General features: G+C 45.0%; 1 protein-coding gene across 1 annotated transcript; it reads left to right on the top strand.

Moving 5' to 3' along the window:
* Positions 1-650: 650 nt before the first annotated feature.
* On the top strand, positions 651-17,686 carry KCNMB4 (potassium calcium-activated channel subfamily M regulatory beta subunit 4). Its single transcript, XM_053978088.1, has 3 exons — positions 651-1,022; positions 9,446-9,573; positions 17,266-17,686. The coding sequence occupies exons 1-3, from the start codon at positions 684-686 to the stop codon at positions 17,432-17,434; spliced, it is 636 nt and encodes a 211-aa protein (XP_053834063.1). The 5' UTR covers positions 651-683; the 3' UTR covers positions 17,435-17,686.
* Positions 17,687-19,469: the final 1,783 nt, after the last annotated feature.

The raw sequence follows: 19,469 nt of genomic DNA, 5'->3' as shown, positions 1-19,469 counted from the left end.
TCAATACCTTCCTGTTCAAAGCAATTCCTGTGTGTGATAGCTATCATCTTGCTTGTCTGTTATCTCTGTCCCTGCTGTGCAGATGCTGTTTTTGGGGCTGGCCAGAACACTTTACCCTGCACCCCAAAAATGTTAACATATGGCCAATTCCCATTATGTGCCTTCTTTTTAATAAGGTAAAAATAGAAGCTGCTTTGTCACTTGTAGATGTTTAATTTCTTTAATTTTATATCAGTTTTCTCCTCTACTCATAGAGACCTTGCAGACTTTGATGCCTTGGGGGTACTAAATGGGACTTTACACAAGATCTCCAGGACTTAACCAAGCCAGTGTTGAGATGTTGCTTTAGAGGGGGGCCACAATGCACCCAAAGGACCCCACCCACCCACCCTCTTCTAGATATTGTACATTGCATGATGGTACCCAGTATTAATCCGGACTAGCCCTCTGCACAGCAAATCTCCAGAGTCAGATAATCGGGTTGCAAGCTGTCCCTTTCCACCCCCGAAGGGCCCTGAATTAGGTCAGATGGGATTAAAATTGCTTTTTTTTTTTTTTTCTTCCGTGCCTGTTACGCGCACAGTCAGCCTCGGAGGAGGCGGGGAGGGAGGCGGGGAGCGGCGGTAGCTTTAGCCGATGGCAGTGGCTGATGCCCGGCGGCGGATGCCAGCGGCAGCCGGGCGATGGCGAGGAGCCGGGCGGCTTACGAGTACACGGAGGCGGAGGACAAGAGCATGCGGCTGGGTTTCCTCCTCATCGCCGCCGGCTTGCTTTCCCTCTTGGGTTTGGGCTGTTGCTGGCTTCGCCCGGCGCTGCAGGAGCGGGGCGGCGGCGGCTCCGCCAACTGCACGGTGCTGGCGGTGCGGCAGCTGGGGGAGCGCTTCGCCTGCACCTTCTCCTGCGGGGCCGCCTGCCGCGGCACCGCCCGCTACCCCTGCCTCCAGGTGCTGGTCCGCACTTCCCGCTCCCCCGCACCCGCCCTGCTCCATGAGGACGAGCGGCAGCTGCGCACCAACCCCAAGGTGAGACCCGCGGACGCCCTCCTCTCCCAAAATGCGGGCGGCGGCCCCGTCGCGGCTGTCGGTGCCCTTTCACCGCTCCTGGCGCCCACCCTCTGTTCGGTGCAGGGATTTCTCTTCTGGGAGGTGTGGGGTGGTAAGTGAAGTGGGGGAGCATCCGTCCGAAATGCCGCTCTGCTTGTTGCTCAGCAAAAAGTAGTATATCTCTACAGTGTTTATAATCGCACGGAAGGTTTAGTCTCGATACTAGGAAAAGGCTCTTCACCCAGCAGGCTCCCCAGGGAAGTAGTCACAGCATCAAAGCTGACAGAGTTCAAGAAGCATTCGCTCTTAAATACATGGTGTGACTCTTGGGGCTGTCCTGTGCAGGGCCAGGAGATGGTCTGGGCGATCCCAGTGGGTGCCTTCCAATTCGGGATATTTTATGATTCTATATAGCATAGTATAATATACTGTATATAATGTATAATATACTATACAGTGTATTACACTTTACTATATACTATACTTAGTATGATACACACACACGCACTCTCTCTCACACACTCTCACGCTTCGCGGCCAGCCCCATTCCGTCCGTCCCGCCCGTGTCCGAGCGCAGCCCCCGGGCGGCAGCGCAGGGACAGCAGCGGAGGCTCCTCTGCCGTTCCCCGGCCCTCTCCGCCGGAGCCCCGGCAGAAACTCCTGCTGCCAGCGGGAGGTCTGTCTGCTCGGGCAGCGCCCGGTGCCGCCGCCTTGCGCGTCCCGGAGGATGGGGGACTTCGCAGTGCCGCTCCCCAAAGCGCACGGAGAAATGTTAATGGAGCCGCAGCTGGCGGGGAGCTGGGGAAGGGGCTGCACCAAAATAAAAGTTTCCCCGTGCTGTTTTGATTCTTAAACTCCTCCATCGCCCATATGAAAAAGAACCAAATGAAGAATTTGTGAAAGTTGCATCTTCCAGCAAACTGGGGGAGTCTGAAGGCAATGAGTGACTTGTGCTTTCTCTTTCTTTAAAGGCAGTTATTCTGCCTTCTCCTTTTTCTTTTTACGCTGGGTAAAGATGGCTTTGACAGCACGCACCTGAGTGGAGGAGATCTTATTAAGTAGTTTGAAGAAGGAAAAAAAATATGTTGGAATCCTCCTACTTCTGAAAGAACTTGAAATTAGGAGTGTAGTGGCAAGGAAATTTCAGCTCTTTGACAAAGATGTGGATGCAACATAGTGCTAAGGGCCATGCTCAGCACGATGCAGGGGTCTGTTTGCAGGGCTGCAAAGCATGCTTTGGTGTCCAGCTGGGATGTGTAGCCTCACATCTCCTCAGTCATACTTGCACTGGTGTGCTCCGTCCCTTGGAAGGCAGATTGAATTTTACACTCAGGGTTTGAGGGCTGCTTTTCCCCCCTTGGCAGCTTGGAAGGGTGGTCGGGGTAAAAATCAGCAGAGTAAGTAGCAGGATGGTAAATCCGACAGGATTTGGATTAGATTCTTGGCACTGCTCAGAAGTGATGAGTGATTGAAGCTGCAGTGCTGGATGGAGCCTGATCAGTAAGCAGATGAAATGCTGGCCTGTGAGGGAGCTTTGCAAATCTTTTCCTGGGAGTGCTGCTGCCAGGCTCCCTGTGCAGGCAGAGGCTGTGGTGGCAGACGTGTGCTGGGAGTACCCTAGCTGTCCGAGCTGCAGGACTTCTCTAAACATCTCTCCATTTTCAGGTGGGCAGGGGGGAGTTGGTAAAATGCAGGAGAAAAGTCACCCTTTTGATGTGGGGTAAAGATGACGTGGCTCTGCAGAGGGTGCAGTGTGGCTCTCCCTGAGCATGGCCCTATGGCTCTGTTGTGGCCATCTCCAGCAAGGATGGGAGCTGGGAGATGGAAAGTGGGAGATGGGAGGTGAGTGCTGACACCAGAATGCCTGGGCTCAGCAGCCCTGGCAGCATCTGCAGGTTCAGCAGCAGCTTTCAAATTGGACCGTGACCGCAATACCTTTCTGAGTAGTCCAAATGTTTCGTTTTGTTCTTACTTCTTGATCTTATTTTCTTCTGCCTTTCTGGAAGTGTGGTGGGAAGAAAAGGATTGCACCTGCCTGGGGGCTGAATTGCAATTGCAGGGAGGCGCTCTGAGCTTCAGAAGTAATGCCTGTAAATGTCACTCAGAAAACTATTTTTATTTAACAATTAATTTCATGTTAACTCTTAATAAGAAAACAGGGGTGCTAGCAGTGTGTGGTACTTTCCTGCTTTTACAAATATAATCTGTTTTCTTTACCTTCCACCTTGTGTCTCTAGGTGTGGGCTGTTTACCCTGGGATATTGATTGCTGAGGATTAAATCTGATTTACCAGATGTGACCAAGCAGAAAGGATGCATTTTTTTGATGTAACTGTAGTCTTTGGTAGTAATTGAATTTATCTCAGTGGAAAACTGTGTAGAAAAAATGTGCTCTAATTATTTTCCCTACTTTAAGAAGCTTATGTAAAACAAATACAAAATAAGAAGAAAAGTCAGTTAGGTCTCATCAGGAAAACATACCTTTGTAAGGGACTGAAGTCTGAATCTGTTTATTTGGTTTTCCCTTTTTTTCCCTAGTTCAGTGTCTGTAGAGACAAACAGTTATACTCTCCTTTAATTTTTGATTTAAAGTCTCGCTGTCTTTGAAAGCTTTCAGGATTTTATGCTGAGGTACATTAGTTAGAGTACATTACATTAGAGTAAGAATCTGTTGGATTTAATGCTCAGGATCCCGTAAATAGTTATGAACAAACACTTAGAGAGCTGTTTAACCCTTCCTGTTCTCATCACATTTTTGCACTATGCTTCCTTGTGTTCATGCACTTAGACATACATACAACATGTTAATCAGTTCCAACTAGCTAGAAGGGAAAAAGAAGACCAATTTTGTTTTGAACATTTTTTAAATTTTACTTTCTGCTTAGGTGCTTCTCTTTGTAGGGTAGCAACTTTTCCCTGTAAATCAATAGTGTAGAAAAGGCATAGTTCAGGCTCCTTACAACACACAGCAATAATAAATCAGCTGGTAGCTTCACTCCACCCAGAAATCCCAAGTGTATTTCATTAAAAATCTTCTACTTTCTGTAGTAGAGCAGGCTGACACATAAACATATCACAGATATGAATGTCTGTTCCAGTGAGGAAAAATATTTTTCTAGATGCAGGAAAAAGAAATTTTTTTTCTTCTCTTGCTTTCTAAGATAATCACATCATTGTACAGACCAGGATTCATTTTAGCTCTTAAAAGATTATATAGCTGGGTCAGAGATAATCCAGGAATGTATATATAAAGCAGTGAACACGATTACATTCGTGTTCAGTCTGAGTGATCTGTGGATTTCTTTTCTTTTTTTTTTTTAATTGCTGTCTCAGAGGAAGAAATTTATTGGAGTGACTGTAGCCTTTCTTCAGCTGCCTTGATAGCAATAATTATCTCTGAGATAAGGCTTAAGCAGGATTAATTCCAAAGTCAATTTGTCACTATTACTCTCTGGCCATCGGATACGCAGGGACCAGGCCACAGCTCTGCCTGGGAAAATGGCAAGGGAGTATGTCAGCTGCTAAAAACATCTGCTTTCTGGCTTTTTAGACATTTCTCTTTCTACATCTGCAGTTGAGTGTAGGGTTGGAAGAAGTTGCCCCCTGTTCTGCCAAAGAAACTTTTAGGGGAGTGACTGGTAAGACAAGAAGATGAAGAAGAAGAAGGTAACCCAGTAGTGCATGGAGACACACATAAAGTTAGGAGAAGCTCATCTATTGCTTGATGCGGTGGGTTGACCATGGTTGGATTTCAGGTCCCCACCCAAGCTGCTGTATCACTCCTCAGGTGGACAGGGGAGAGAAAATGTAATGAAAGGCTTGCAGGTTGAGATAAGGACAGGGAGAGGTCACTTACCCTTTATCACCATGGCAAAAATGGACTTGACTCAGGGAAATTAATCTGTTTTATTGCCAGTTAAATCAGAGAAAGGCACTGCATAAATAAAATAAAATCTAAAAATGCCTTACCCCTACCCATCTTTTCTTCCTGAGCTTCACTCCTAATTTTCTTCACCTCCTCCTTCCCACCAGCACAGAGGCACAGGGAATGTGGGCTGTGGTCAGTTCATCATACATTTACACTCCTTCCTCTTCACACTCTTTCCCTGCTCTAGTGTGAGGTCTCTCCCACAGGAGACAGTCCTCCATTACCTTCTCCAATGTGGGTCCCACAGGCAGTAGCTCTTTATGAAGTGCTCCAGCATGGGTTGCCCACAGGGTCACAAGTCCTGCCAGAAAACCTGCTCCAGCATGGGCTCCTCTCTCCACAAGATTACAGGTCCTGCCAGGACCCTGCTCCCATTTGGGCTTCCCTCAAAGTGACAATTTCCTTTGGGCATCCCTTTGCTGTGGTTTGGGGTCCACCATGGGCTGCAGGTGGATCTCTACTCCAGCACGTGTTGTAGGGCTTGCCCCACCAAACAAATGGTACATGCTCTGTCCCACAGCTCACCAGGAGCCAGAAGGATGGTCCTCCACATGTCACTTGGAAAGTGAGTTTGAAATCTTGCTCCTGAATTACTTTGGTTTGTCTTCTGTTGGGCTAAATTGCTTCTACTTTGGGCTGGGATGTCTCTTCACATTTGAAACTTTCTTGGACTTGTAGTCTATCAAGTTTGTCTTTTCATTAAAAATGTGACTGAATTAGGCAAGAATTGATCTTTGAAAAGCATGAAATTCAGTCTGGAACTTAAACCATAGTCAAGAGCTCATGCATCTGTTTTTTCTTGGTGATATGGAAGAATATCTGCCCTCATGAAGTGTTCAGAAGCACCAGGAATCTTCCCAGGCATCTGCAGGGACACTGAAGTGGGAGCATCCAGCAACAAACACAGATACAAATCCTATAAAACCTTGGTGTAAAGATGTATTGGCTATTAACTCACATTTTTACTGGTGTCCTAGCTTGCTTTCAGTTGGCATTTGTTTATGTTTTGATGCCAGTATTTCATGCCATGTCTTGTAAGGGAGGACTACAGATTTAATGTTTCAGAAACTGCCTATTGCCAAAGTGGAAGTTATTTCGCATTCATCCGTCAACTCACAGCAGCAAAGTTTGTGAGGATATGATTCCCTTTTATCTGCCTGCTGAATCTGTTTTGGAGGGTGATAGAGTTGATCAAGCAGACTGCCCTAGAAGTGTTCTTGGGAGGCTGAGGAAAGAGATCCACCCCCCACGTGGGTCAGAAAGGGACAAAAAGCACCTTGGGTTGGTGGGGACTGTGCTGGCATCCTGGGCTGGCAAACAAGCTCCAGTGTTTGTGCAGCAGCTGATAATGTTCACACTGGGATTGCATCTTGGGTGTTTTCTGTGGCTCATGGCCTTTGTCACATGGAATTGATGTTTCAGGGTGGCCCTTGGGATTCATATTTGAACAGGGACCATTCCTCTCTTCAAGACTGTTAATCCTCAACAGGCAGAAGCAGTGAGGCCACATCAATTTATGGCAAGACCCCAGGTGTCTCCTTTGTGTTTTCCACATGAAGATAAAGAGAAATAGGTAAAAATGTATCCAGCATGCTTTCTGTCAGCTGGGAAAACATGTGCAGAGAATGGTGTGAAGTTTGAGTTATGGAAAGATTTGGAGTTGTGCCCAACTTTCAGGGGTCCCTACTTTAGGTACTGGCAATAGTCCCATGTGCTCTTGCTTTGGCACAGGAAAATACAGAAGTGCTGCCCAGAGAAACTGTCTGTGGGCCCCTTTACATCTTCCAAACCAAGAAAAATCCCTGTCCTGAAAATCTCAATTTTTAATATCTTCATATTGAGCTAACAGCATGGGGGCTGATGGGAAAAAATGTGAAGCGGTCTGTGATGAAATGTCCTGGGAGACTGCTAGAGCTTGATACTTGTCTGTTCAGATGGACATCTCTTGGGAAAAGAGACCTCTCTGGTTGTTTCTAAGCCTGAAACTCAGGATGGGGCTAATCAACAATTCACCAGGTTATGAACTTTGTGAAAGATTCAAGTAATATTTTGTGGGGGTGGAGGGTCTCTGAAGGATCCAGAGAAAGTTTAACCGGGACTGGTGGGGCAGTTGCACTTTCATAGCAGGGGACAGAAGCAGGCTCAGCCAGGAAGATGAAAAATTTCAGAGGATAGAAGAAATAGGTGTACTGGAGCCAGGAGCACAGGAATAGGAGTTTTGAGATAGCTGGGTGTGTTTAGGCAAAATAATGTCTATTGGTACTTAGCTGGTTTGTCTAGCTATTAATTTTGAGTGCTGGCTAAATAGTGGCTGGTTTGGGAGCTCTTTCTAGAGCCCCTAAAAGCTGGGGGCTACCTATAGGCTGGGGGCTTGGGAAGAGCAGCGTGGTGATTACTGTCAGATGTAGGCAGTGAGTGCACAGCTCATGGGATATGGTGCCAGTTCCAAAGCAGGAAATGCTCCATAAAGGAAAACATCAGAGTGGAGGATGTTGAAGGGCTGGACCCCAGGCCAATCAGGGAGGAGGGACCAGCTGGGAAGGTGCAGCACGTTGGTGCTGTCAGGGGGTCAGAGCAGAGCCAGCAGTGCTCTCAGGTGTCTTCATGCCAAATTTGCTGACTCTGCCCATCTGCTGCACATATGTGTTTATGCACTGTGAGTGTGGAGGAAAACAGGGGGTGTTGGATGCTTCCAAAGTGGACAACCAAACCAAAAATTCTGCTGACCAAGGAATATTATCTAAGATAGCAATAACAGTATGTGATAAATCCTGCATTCTGGTTTCTGAAGTAGAGTGGTGTTGCCACTCATTTCTGTTCTCCATCATCAGCAGTGGGACAATCCTTGTATAGGGTCCTGTGAACAGGGAGCTAAAGGGAGCTCTGTGCCATGGCAACACCAGCCAGGAGTCCATGTGAAAATGGAGATCCTTGCATGAGGAAAAGGTAGGTTTCAGTTTGGAAGCAGCAAGGAAGACCTTGCAGATTATTTCATTCTGAAGCATGCAAAACACTGGCAGAAATCGCAGGTGCTGACAGAAGTGGTCAGATTTTACATGATCAGGGGAATAAAATCCTGAGATTTCTCCCTTGCCCTTGGAATGGCATATCTTCAAGCTGTTGTATGGTGAACATGGTCTTGTAGGTCTGTACATCGTAGGTATAGTGTGCAGCTGGGGACAAGGTAAGCCCCTGTGACACCTCAGCAGAAGGAGAGGAAGCACTTTGCTAGGCACAGCGAGCCATGGTGATCTTTATTCTCAGGTCAGAGAGGGTATCGCTCTCCTTGCTGTTACTGCCTTCAGGACACTGTGGAGAAATTAATGTTGTGATCATATGTGAGCCCCCTTTAGGGGCTTCCCACATCCTTCACCTCCTGCTCTCTCATCCTTCCTAAGTAGGTGGCTTTTTAGCTGCCTTCCCAGTCACACTTTTTTCTATTTGCAGCTCCCAGTTTTAAAGGAATGAAAATTCAGTGAGTGCACTTGGTGTCTGTATGTCCTGCAGGGTGAAAAGCCTCTGTGTTATGGGAGGATCAGCTAAGCTGTGTTACTCAGTGTGGTTCAAGAGCTCCTGTCATGATCTCCTGTATGGATGCCTGGTAAAAATGAGAGAGATTGTGCTTGGACACTGAACTCTTGATAGTGCTGACACTTGATTCAGTGCACTGTTTGTTTTCTGTTGTTTAACTCCCTGTGGCTAGGACTTAAGGGTGGTGTGTCAAAGACTTGGAAACAAGCTCTGTCTGTGTCTGTGTCTGTGTCTGTGTGTGACCCAAAGGGGAGCCTCTGAAAGCCCAGTCCCAAGGGCACCAAGCTGGGGGAAGAATTTCCCTTGATCTCTGGGCTTTGAAGCAGATGTCTGAAGGTGACATCTGCAGGTAGCTCAACTCTCCTTGACTTCTGTACAGCAGAAGCAGATGCTGAACCTTTCTACTGAAGCAGGGCTGTGAACATTTTCCTTCTTTCCTTGTGTTGTGACAGTGGAAGAATACCTTCTTATATCAGTGGACATCAGCCAGATATCCCATCCCCTGGAAAAGCTTGCTGGACTCTTTGGATTATTTATTAGCGTGATGCTTAACAAAACTTGTGATTACATACCTCACTGAAAATAGGAAGTTATTCAAATCCAATCCATGCAGCTGGCTAGGAATACATCAAAATGAAATGGTCATTTTCACATTCATCATGCCAAACCCCAAGATGTTATGAAGTGGTTTGGTTTAAGAGTGGAACAAACGTGCCAAACCCTTTATTTTCTTTCTGAATGCTACTATATTTTCCAGTACCCACACAGAATAATTGGCAATTGAAGTGAAGTTCAGCTAATATTTCTTTTCTGTTTCTTTGCAGCTTTTGTTTATTATTCTCAGTCCATTTCAGTCACGCTGGTATCATGAGGAAAACACAGAGAAGTGATGCCCTGTGTTCTTGAGCACAGCAGTAACTCTGTTTTGCAATGTGTCTTGGCAGTGCTCATACATCCCTCCCTGTGCAAGAGATGATCAGGAGAACTCTGAGAACGTCACGTACAAGCAGAAATACTGGAAAGAGAAAGTGGGTTCTCAACCATTTACGTGCTATTTTAACCAGCACTTGAGGTGAGTAATCTCCATTTGGCTAGGCAGGAGTGCTTATGCATCTGCTTAACAGCTGGCCATTGGTTCTGTTTGAAAATACATATAAATTCATGCATATGTATATACACACAGAGACCCCCTCCAGGGCAATGTGGTTTATCACACAGAGCTCAGTGCAGAACTTTGCTAGACAACTCTATTGATGAAAAGCTATACGGAAAGGAAAGGAGCATTTTTACCACTTGAAGTAAAAATACAAAGCTCTGAGAAAAGTTTTCCTTAAAATATGCAATTTTTATAGCAAAAAAGCATCTTGACTTTTGCCACTCAGATGGCAGATTTCTGGTGTGGATATTAACATTCCTTTCCTCCACAGAAAAGAAACTCTACTGTGTTCATGTAAGAAAAGGGGAGAACAGTAAATAGGACAAACTAACTCAGTAATTGTGTTCATAGAGGATTAATGGATCAGATGTGTGTAATAAACAGCAACAGAACTGCCAGGTTTCATACATGCTTGCAGAGTAGAAAGTTGTAACCCAAAGCATCTCTCCTTCTGTTTCAGTTCTTACTTTTACTGCCAGTGTTGATGTGACTTTATGCGTATGAGAGTGACGTGTGGTTTCCTTCCTTCAGTAAACAGAAAGGGGAGGGAGTCCTTTTTCCTATCTCTTTCTGATGGTGATATGCCAGAAAATAAAAGGTAGTGTGGCTGCAGAAGTAGGTTAGGCCTATCCCACAAACACTTGAAAGTTAAATAGATGAGGAAATAGCTCATGACTTGCAGGTGCAATTCAGGGCTCAATGTTGGGAGCGTTGGCACCAGATATTTAAGTTCAGAAAGACAATCAGGAGAAGAATGGATGGCAGGTGGAGAAATGCCTGACTCTCCTGTGGGTGTCCTGCTGAGTGCCTTGGGGCCTTCAGGTTTGTCCTAGGCTGCCTGTAATAGTTTTGTCCCTGAAGAGACTGTAGATCCAGCCAGCATGCCCAGGACGAGTTTGTTGTCCCTGATTAACTCTTTGCAGAGGGACACCACCAAAGCTTTGTAGCATTCTTTTTTTTTTTTTTTTTTCCTTTAGAGAGTAAAGAAACATTGCTTACAGCATGCAGAGGTTAAAATTTAGGGCACTCTGAGTGATGTCATCAGACCTGTCAGGGACCTTCTTGGGAGTCCTCTGGTCCACAAGGAGCCAAAGCTTGGATCTGGTAACCAGGAGCCAAGTTATGATTCTGGTTTTCCTGGGCAGGCAGGTGTTGCCTGTTCCTTGTACTCCTGAGAACTGGGACTTTCAGCACCCATTGCCCAAGTGAGCAGGAGAGTCAGAACCATGGGATTGTCTGCAGGAGAAGTCATGGCTAGGATACATCTAAAACTGGTGTGAAAAGGATGATGTGAAAGGTAACTTTTTTAGCCAGTGGAGAGAAACAGGCCTTTTATCTTACCCCAGAGTAAATGCCTGATACAAGTCAGATGCCCAGAGGTGTTTATTTCTCTCCTGTAGAGGAGTGTAGGGTGGTAGGTGTCAAGAGCTATGGGAGCTGATTCTCACATTACATTTTGGTGGAGCAAAGACAAAGCTTTTCTGCAAAGGCTGCATGCTGCCTAGTATCTGACATTTATGTAAGCTGGCACTGAGAAATTGTGCAACATTCAGGAAGGGTTTTTTCCCCTAAAGATGCTGAAACCTATACTGCTAAAAGTTCTTGCCAGCACAGTGGCTGCCTTGAAACACTGCCTTTTGCTGATCATACAACAATTCATACAAAGGATAAGAGAGGCTCGCTGCCAGAGATACTAGAAGACAGCCTAAGCTGAAATGTGTACACCATCTATTTTCTTCTGGAGATAGCAATGAGCTTTGGGAGATAAGTTCTGCTGACTGGGAATGTGCTTGCTTGGGTATACTTTTAGAGCAATGATGACTAAGCAGCCTGCAAAGCAGTAAAAAGAAACCATAACAAACTGAGGGAGAAATCTGTTCCCTTCAAAATAGACCTGTGCATGTTTTCTGACAGTATTTTTTTCACTGTGTGTATAAGCTAACTGTTCTCTGTCAGTCTGTATAAAAATATCGTAAATAGTTCCTTATAGAATGTAGTATTTATAATATTAATACTCCCTCTTTTGAAACAGCAGAATAAAATTCTAGATAAATATACAGGCAATGAATGAACATCATCTCCTCTACATCAAATTTACTCAATCTTCATTGTCAAAACTGTTGCTGCATGCAGAGTGTACTGTTAGGAACATCTCCCTTTCAGATTGGTGGGTTCAATAGGTTATTTTGAAAAGATTAAAAAAGGGATGCCATTCTTACAGTTCAAAGTTATACAAAAGGGATGAGAAGCAGACTTGGCAATTTCAACCATTCTTAGTTACTGTAAATCAAACTGCCCAGAAAAATGAGCTGCCTGACATTTCTCTTAGGGAACCAAAGTACAGCTTATCTTAGAGCTCAGGCTTTACTGAAGAGCAAGGTTTTGCTTTGCCACCGTAGGCACTGAACTTTAGTGTCGCACTCTTCTCTGACAAGCTTTGGGACAAGGGGTTCAAGCTGCATGGGGAAGTTGCTTTTCTGGATCTCTGGTGAAGCTGCCTGTCTGTTGGCATGATGATATCCCAGTCTGAAGGAAGCCCAGCACAGCAGAAACCAATCTTCAGTGTTTCAGACTCTAAAATAAAGGACAAATTCAGATGAAGTTCTCAGGCTGTTGCCAAAGGTTTGAGAAGGCACTGAGCTCTAGGGCTTTGGTGTTCTGGATCTCACACCCAGCGTCCCAGCAGTCTGCAGTCATGACCTCATGCAAACAAGGGCCACAATTGCATGTCCTAAAGTGGGAGGCCTGTGGGAACAGGCAGGATGGGGAAGATCCTGTCACTTTGTTTCTTCATATTCCAGATGTCATTGACATCCATGACAAGAACAAAAAAGAGAAACTAAGATTGCCATGAGCTGAGACCTCATTGTCTCATGCCATGCAGAGACAGGCAGAGCAACTTGTGTCAAGTCATTTCTTTATAGTGGCTGATTTATATGGCATTATTGCTTGTTAACTCTGGGTTTGTCCCATACACAAGAACACTCTGTGTTTCCTTTGCTGTGGCACAGCAGATGAGCCAGCCATGCTTTAACCTCCTCTGTGTTTGCTGCAGGGTGTTGTACACAAATTCATCAGAGATTTGAAGAGCAAACCCTGTCAAGTGATCAGTGACAACCTGTATGTTGTTGGGGTGCCCTGCAGGGTTCCCACTTATCTCAGAATAATTATGTGCATAAGCCAAGGGTGCTCAGGTAGTAAGACTGCTCATCCATAAAATGCTGGAACATAAATCTTGGTTTACTCTGTTAATTCACAGTTTTCTGAATTATTTCCCTCCACCTGTGGAGCAGTGCTTGGGCCCGAGAGGAAAAGGACTTGACTGTCAGTAAGACACTGTGCTGCCTCTGCATGCAGCCATCCAGCTGAGGATCTCTGCATCTTGCAACAATAAGGGAAAAAAAGACTGCTTTGTCAGAGTGAAGGGATGTGAATAACTGTGGGAAAAAGTCAATGTATTGCAAACATCTTTAAATCTGGATTGTTTGAATACAAAAGCATTTGTAAGGTTTCCCTGTCCTGCGCCTCCACCTCTGTCAGCTATTGTTGCACGATGTTAGGTTCACAGTTTGGTTCATAAGTGATGACAGAAATGTTTATGTGCCTGTAACCTTCTGGTCCTACATGACATTTTGGTAATCACTGCACTGCAATTCTCCCCATGACGTTCAGTAATTGCTCTGAAGGCTCTGATGGAGGCCTGTTTTATCTGGTGTCTGAATTACCTGGAAGAACCTAACAGGGATGTGTTGTATAATGCAACTAATCCAGTTAGCCCTGCTCAAAGCTCCACAAATGTCTAGCCCTGAGCTCAAAGTCCTGCTAAAAATAAGTCCTGGTCTCACCTTTTAGCAATGAAAACAAAATTCCTTCCTCCTTGTCTGTTCAGTGAAAGAGAAAGCTGTGTTTTCAGGTTAAGGCAAAGGCTTTTTCAGGGAGTTTTTTTTTCCAGTTTGTTTGTTGTTTCACCCTGGGACTGCTGCTGGGCAGTGGTGGTGCTGCACAGTGGCCATCACTGTTCGCAGCAAGAACCAGCTCTGAATATCTGAGCATGGCTTGCAATCACTGCAGGGTTTCCCCCTTTTGTCCCACTAGGTCTCTTTCTTGCCTCTGCTGCTGTTTTGTGCATGGATAACTGGTGTTAAGATTTTGGGTGCATCCTCTCAAGAGGCTTTACATTTACTGGAAACCTGAATGGCAGCATTGGTAGAAAGAAGAGACTGCCAATAATCAAGCTTAGGGTGAAGATGCCCAACCCCTCTGCCAACATCTTTGAACTGAAGTACTATATAAAGTCACAGAGCAAAGATGCATTTATTAAAGACACTGTACTTACAGGAGCAAAGCAACAAATTTAATTATATTGGCTGTTTTTCATAGGGAAAAGAAATGTGTTTCTAGGCATTTCTAGGATGTACTTCCTTTGAGTTCAACATCACTGCTTCAGCACCAGGGGAGTGATGCTCTTAGGCTTTCCAGCAAAGACAGGTCTTTACCATAAGAAGTCTTCCCTTGGGGACAGAACACCTTTCCGTTTCTGTTTCCAAGTAAAACAACAAGCTTTCAGACTGTGGGAGCAGGCAGCTCACCTTTAAAAAAGTAGCATGAAAAGTCAAAACTGCTAGCTTTGCCAAGCAAACCAGTTACATTACTGTGTTTCAAGTGCCACAGAATCACAGAATACTCTGAACTGGAAGGCACTCACCAGTATCATCGAATCCAGCTAAGGACCCTGCACAGCACCGTTCCCAGGAGTCACACCGTGTGCCTGAGAACACTGTCCAAATGCTTCTTGAACTCAGACAGGCTTGGTGCTGTGACCACTTCTCTGGGGAGCCTGTTCCAGTGCCCAACCACCCTGTGGATGAAGAACATTTTTCTAATATCCAACCCGAACTTCCCCTGACAAAGCTTCATGCCATTCCCTTGGGTTCTGTCACTGGGCACCACAGAGAAGAGATCAGTGTCTGCCCCTGCTCTTCCCCTTGTGAGGAATTGACTGCAATGAGGTCTCCCCTCAATCTTCTCCATACTGAACAAGGTGACCTCAGCCACTACTTATATGGCTTCCCCTCAAGGCCCTTTACCATCCTTATGTCCCTCCTTTGGATGCTCTCCAACAGCTTAACATCTTTCTTATATTGTGGCACCCAAAACTGCACACAGGAATCATGGTGAGGCCACTCCAGTGCACAGGAACTCTTATTGTACTTAAAAGTAGCAGTAAAACCCATCTGAACCCAAACCTCAGCTCAAAACTTACTTAAAGGCTTTGTCTTTGACTCTTTTCCAAAAGGGAAGCTCTTTCAAATTACTAAGTCACAGTCACATCTATAATGAATGTTTGACATCCATTGCTGCTACCTTTGGTATCTATGTTCTTCAAAACATTTAAGAGTCAGTCTAAAGGATATCTTACTTTCCCTAATCACACTTTCTTTCCTCTAATTGAATCCAATTTTCTAGGTTTTTGCTTGTCCCTTATTTTTGAACTAACATCTGCTTAAAAAAATACTTAAAATTCAATGTCACTAATAAGTTCAGAGCTGTGAAGATTGAGTGTTGCCTACTTATGGCCTCCTTGTCAAGTAGCACTTTGTAATTCACAGGTGATGATACAGCAACTGTGAGGGAGCAGGCTTACACCTCTTGTGAAAGGATTTCTCTCTTCAGGTGCATAGGTTGGCGAGTTTGTACCCATGAAGTTAATACTGCTTTATTCAACTTATAGTCTCCACCTGTGCCTGCTTATATATCTGGAGATTTTTGGTGGTACAGAATTCATACATTCCACTACTGAATACACCTGGGATTCTTTTGATATCTTTGTATGCTGCTGAATTTCAAATTCTATATAGCTGAGCTGCTCACAATCAGTTTTATTCTGCTCCTTACTACAGAAACAAAGAGAGATGTATGGTGCTGGCCTTGGGGACTTTCAGGCTGGCACAGTGCAGAGGATTCTCCACACAGCAATTTTGGGTGAGAGACCCCCAAATGCAAATGCAGGTGTAATTAAATCTGGCATCAGGTGTAGCTTGGCAGTCTGGCTCCAGTAACTCCTTAAGGATGGATAAAACTCTGTAGACTTGCAAGCCATTCAATTTCTCAGTGAAGGAAAAAGAGTTCCTTCTTTTTCCCCTGACAGAGAATTCTTTCTTAGGGCTCCTTTCTGATCAGGACAAAGCTATCATGGGAGAGACAGCACAGTCATTGAACAGGTCTCTGCTCCCATGTGCCACCATGTTAGGAGACCTTGATTCCCAGGACGTCACCGGATGAGCCTGCTTCTCCAGGATTTTAGGCTGTGAGGTTTGTTGCTCCAGGAAGTGTCAGGCGGCATTGGCGAAGCGACATGCGATGGGAGTGTCCGGTGTAAGCGAGGACCAACAGGAGTCAAGACTATAGATATTTTTCTAGTTGGAGAAAGTTCTCTTTCTCTCCTTTGCAGATAGTTTTCCAGCAGACTGCATGTCTTTGGCTGTAGATGGGAAAGCAAGAGCAAAGTGCAAATGCCACAAGACTGATTTAATAACTATTAAACTGCAAGGGAGAGCAGAAAGAGCCAGAGCTGAGGAAAACCTGCCATCACATTTCCCCAACAACATCCCAGACTTGGATGAGGCAGCTAGACAGCAGATCTTTCAGACACATGGCACAGCTAAATTTCCAAATGTCTCAAGATGCTTCCACCTCAATTCTCCTCCTCTCTCCATTTCCCTTTGGAAATGCATAAACCTGTCACAGACCCCACCATGACTGTGTATTAGATGCTGCTGGTGGAGGCAAGAAGCTTCTGACCTTCATGGGAGTCTCGGCAAATTGCCCCTGTAGGAGGCTACTCAAGTCTACTGAGGGACTGCTGTCTGCAGCCCCAAATCACAGTGTATTGCTGAAACAGACACTGCTGGGAAGGAGCTGACTTGGGACCCTTGGCCACCCCAGGGCAGGCTGTAGTCCTCACAGGGACAGATTTCTTGCAGGCTGCTGCCTGCCACTGCAGCTGGGCTAGCCTGGGCCACCATCAGTCCAGTGCTGAGGACAGGGACCAGCTCCCTGCCCAGACCCAAACCACAGCCAGGGTTTGCTTCATCAGGAGCCTCCGTGTAGCCCCATGGACACATCAGTGCTCAAAGCTAAAAGTGAAGCTTTAATTACTGTTTAAATCTATTTCACAGGGCTTGATAACATTTGAGGTAGATATGTTTAAATGCTGCCTGGTATTATGTTTTTACCAGAGTGGTTTTGCAATCCACAGTCAGTATGATACTGTATCTTTCATGGCTGTTTATGATGATCACATTCCCTGGAAGATCTAGAGCACCAACACTGTTTTTTCTTTCTTTCTTTTTTTTTTTTTTTCTTTTTTAATCCAAATGAACTTGCTAGCCTGTAAACACTGCAAATGGAAAGCTCTCATCGTCTGCCATGAGTGCTGGTGATAAAAAGGCAAATGCAAGCATTGAATGAAATAGTCCACTTAATCATTTCCTAACACTTTGGCAAATAAATCACCTTTACTCTTACCATGTTAGATGACTTCCATTTATGAATTGATGATATTATGTTGATTTATATTTTTTCCATATTCTGTTCCTCCTTTCACAGGCCAGATGATGTGATGCTGAAGCGCACCCATGATGAGACTGTTCTCTTGCACTGCTTCCTCTGGCCCGTGGTCACTTTCCTGGTTGGAGTCCTCATCGTGGTCCTGACCATCTGTGCCAAGAGCTTGGCTATCAGGGCAGAGGCAATAAAAAAGAAGAAGCATTTGTGAGTGGCAAGGCTGCTTGTGGAAAAAAAAAAACCTGCAAGAAGGTCTCAGGGAGGGCACCTGACACACCTGCAGGTCTGTGGGGCACCCAGCTGCATCTCCTTCCAGGGTCTGATCTGTGGTGGAGTAGCCCTTGTCTCAGGACTGTTCTTGGGAGATTGCCCCATGAAATTCCTGCTAATTGCTTCTTCTGCTATGGCACTAAATAAGTATATTCTACCAAAAAAAAAAAAAAAAAAAAAAAAAGAAAGAAAATCTACATTGCACCAAATATGCTGTGTGCTGTTAGTGCTGAAGAGAAGCTACCCAGAAATTGAGACAGTTTATGAAACTCCCTGATGATGTTACTTCCATCTCCACAAAGTTATATTTGCTAATGTTTAGTACTAAATATTTAAAATATTTACTTTAGATAGAACATATTTCCAAAATAATAAAATTTGATTGTTTTGGGGGTTTTAACTTTTGGAGGTTTTTTTTTTTTTTTTTTTTTTTAAGCTTTAAGGCAAATGTAACATTGTGCTGGTTAGGTTTTTTTTCCCACTGTGTAGAACTGAAAGTTCAAACTTTACCTTATGCCTAGACAAAATCTTTCATTGTCACCCATTCACTGTGATGAAATGTAGAAATCTCTCAGAAATGCTTCTAAAAAATGAAACAGTTATTGGGAAAGATGATTAAATACTGGATCTAACTTTATTGCCTCAGTGGTATTCAGTCCCTACAGTTTTTCTTGTCCCCTCTCAGATACCCTCTTCATGAATGCTCCAGGCTGTAAGGAGCAGGGATTTTACAGTGTGGTTTTACAGGAGTATGTTTTACCATCATCTTGCCCAAGTAGTGGAGTGCCTGAGTGCTTGCTGAGGAGAGCCTGTGTGCCATTGGTGTGACTCACACCACCAGAGAAGGACATCAACTCCTTGTAGGGCTGTGGGTGGTTGCTGCTGAACTGCCTATCCCAGTCACACCAGCTCCATGAAGGCCGCCTCCAAGGGGATGCTCCAGAAAGCACACGGCAGTGTGGCCGTGCAATCTTGCTGGGTCTGCTTTCTCTGCTTGCCCCAGCTCCTTGCTGTGTGTGATGGAAGTACCAGCTCAAGCCTACTTGCTCAGCACAGAGAGCTCCATATTTCTGGCAGCCTCCCAGAGCACATTTTTGTGTGCCATAGTCAGGGGCTGGGCCCAGAGCAGCTTCATGGCACTTGTCATTGCCCCCACAGGGCTGGCCCCCCCCGGGACCAGCTGTGCAGCTTGGCAGTGCTGGAGTGCAGCAAAATGGAAAAACCATGTGGCTAGGTCAGGAAAGTGAGTGATTACTGGCAAAGCATTTTAATCTACATTAACAATTCTGCAATTCTAAACATACTGTGCATTGTACTAATCTCTGATATTCTTAGTATTATGTGTAAATACCTTGGGGTTCGTTGTGATTTTAACACATAGCAGAAATATTTCCTGAGGATGAAAAAAGTGCTACATTTGAAAGCCTGAAAGCTTAGATGGCACAAGGCATGATGACAAACCTGCTTGTATTGCCCAGGGTCCTTTTCAGATTAATTGTATTGTGTGTTTTAAAATTGATTTCCATAAGACCTCTTGTAGACACTGTGGTGCCCAGTGATGAGGCTGAGGCAGGGCAAGGGCAGCAGAGTGACTGGAGGTCATTTGCTGCTTCTCTTCTTACTTGCTATGTGACTTTTGGACTATCTTCTGGTCCCAGTCCACACTGGGATAGCTGTTCCTTCAAAGCAAGTTAAGGAGATATGTTTGTTGGGGTAGGAACTTGATGTTTCTTGGCACATTGCTCTGTATGCAAGATCCGGTTGGCATCAGTTGCATATGTTCAAGCACCTCCAGTCCTGTAGACAAAAAATATCTCTTGTAAGAAAAATTTCCAATTCTTTGTGTCAAACATCACCATTTTGAAGGTGCCTGCTGTCCATCTCACATTGGAACCTTCTGTCTCAGCCTACTGAAAAGAATAGTGCTGGATATACTGGGTTGTGAGCAGAGAGGTGAGCTCTCAGACTTTCAGAGG

Source organism: Vidua macroura, chromosome 5 (assembly GCF_024509145.1).
Source record: "Vidua macroura isolate BioBank_ID:100142 chromosome 5, ASM2450914v1, whole genome shotgun sequence".
Taxonomy (NCBI): Eukaryota; Metazoa; Chordata; class Aves; order Passeriformes; family Viduidae; genus Vidua; species Vidua macroura.
This window is presented reverse-complemented; position numbering and strand designations above follow the sequence as displayed.

Coding starts and splice junctions, on each gene's coding strand:
- KCNMB4 (XM_053978088.1), top strand. CDS start 684: ATGGCGAGGAGCCGGGCGGCTTACGAGTACACGGAGGCGGAGGACAAG. Junction 1,023..9,445: donor AGCTGCGCACCAACCCCAAG/GTGAGACCCGCG, acceptor GTGTCTTGGCAG/TGCTCATACATCCCTCCCTG. Junction 9,574..17,265: donor TATTTTAACCAGCACTTGAG/GTGAGTAATCTC, acceptor CTCCTTTCACAG/GCCAGATGATGTGATGCTGA.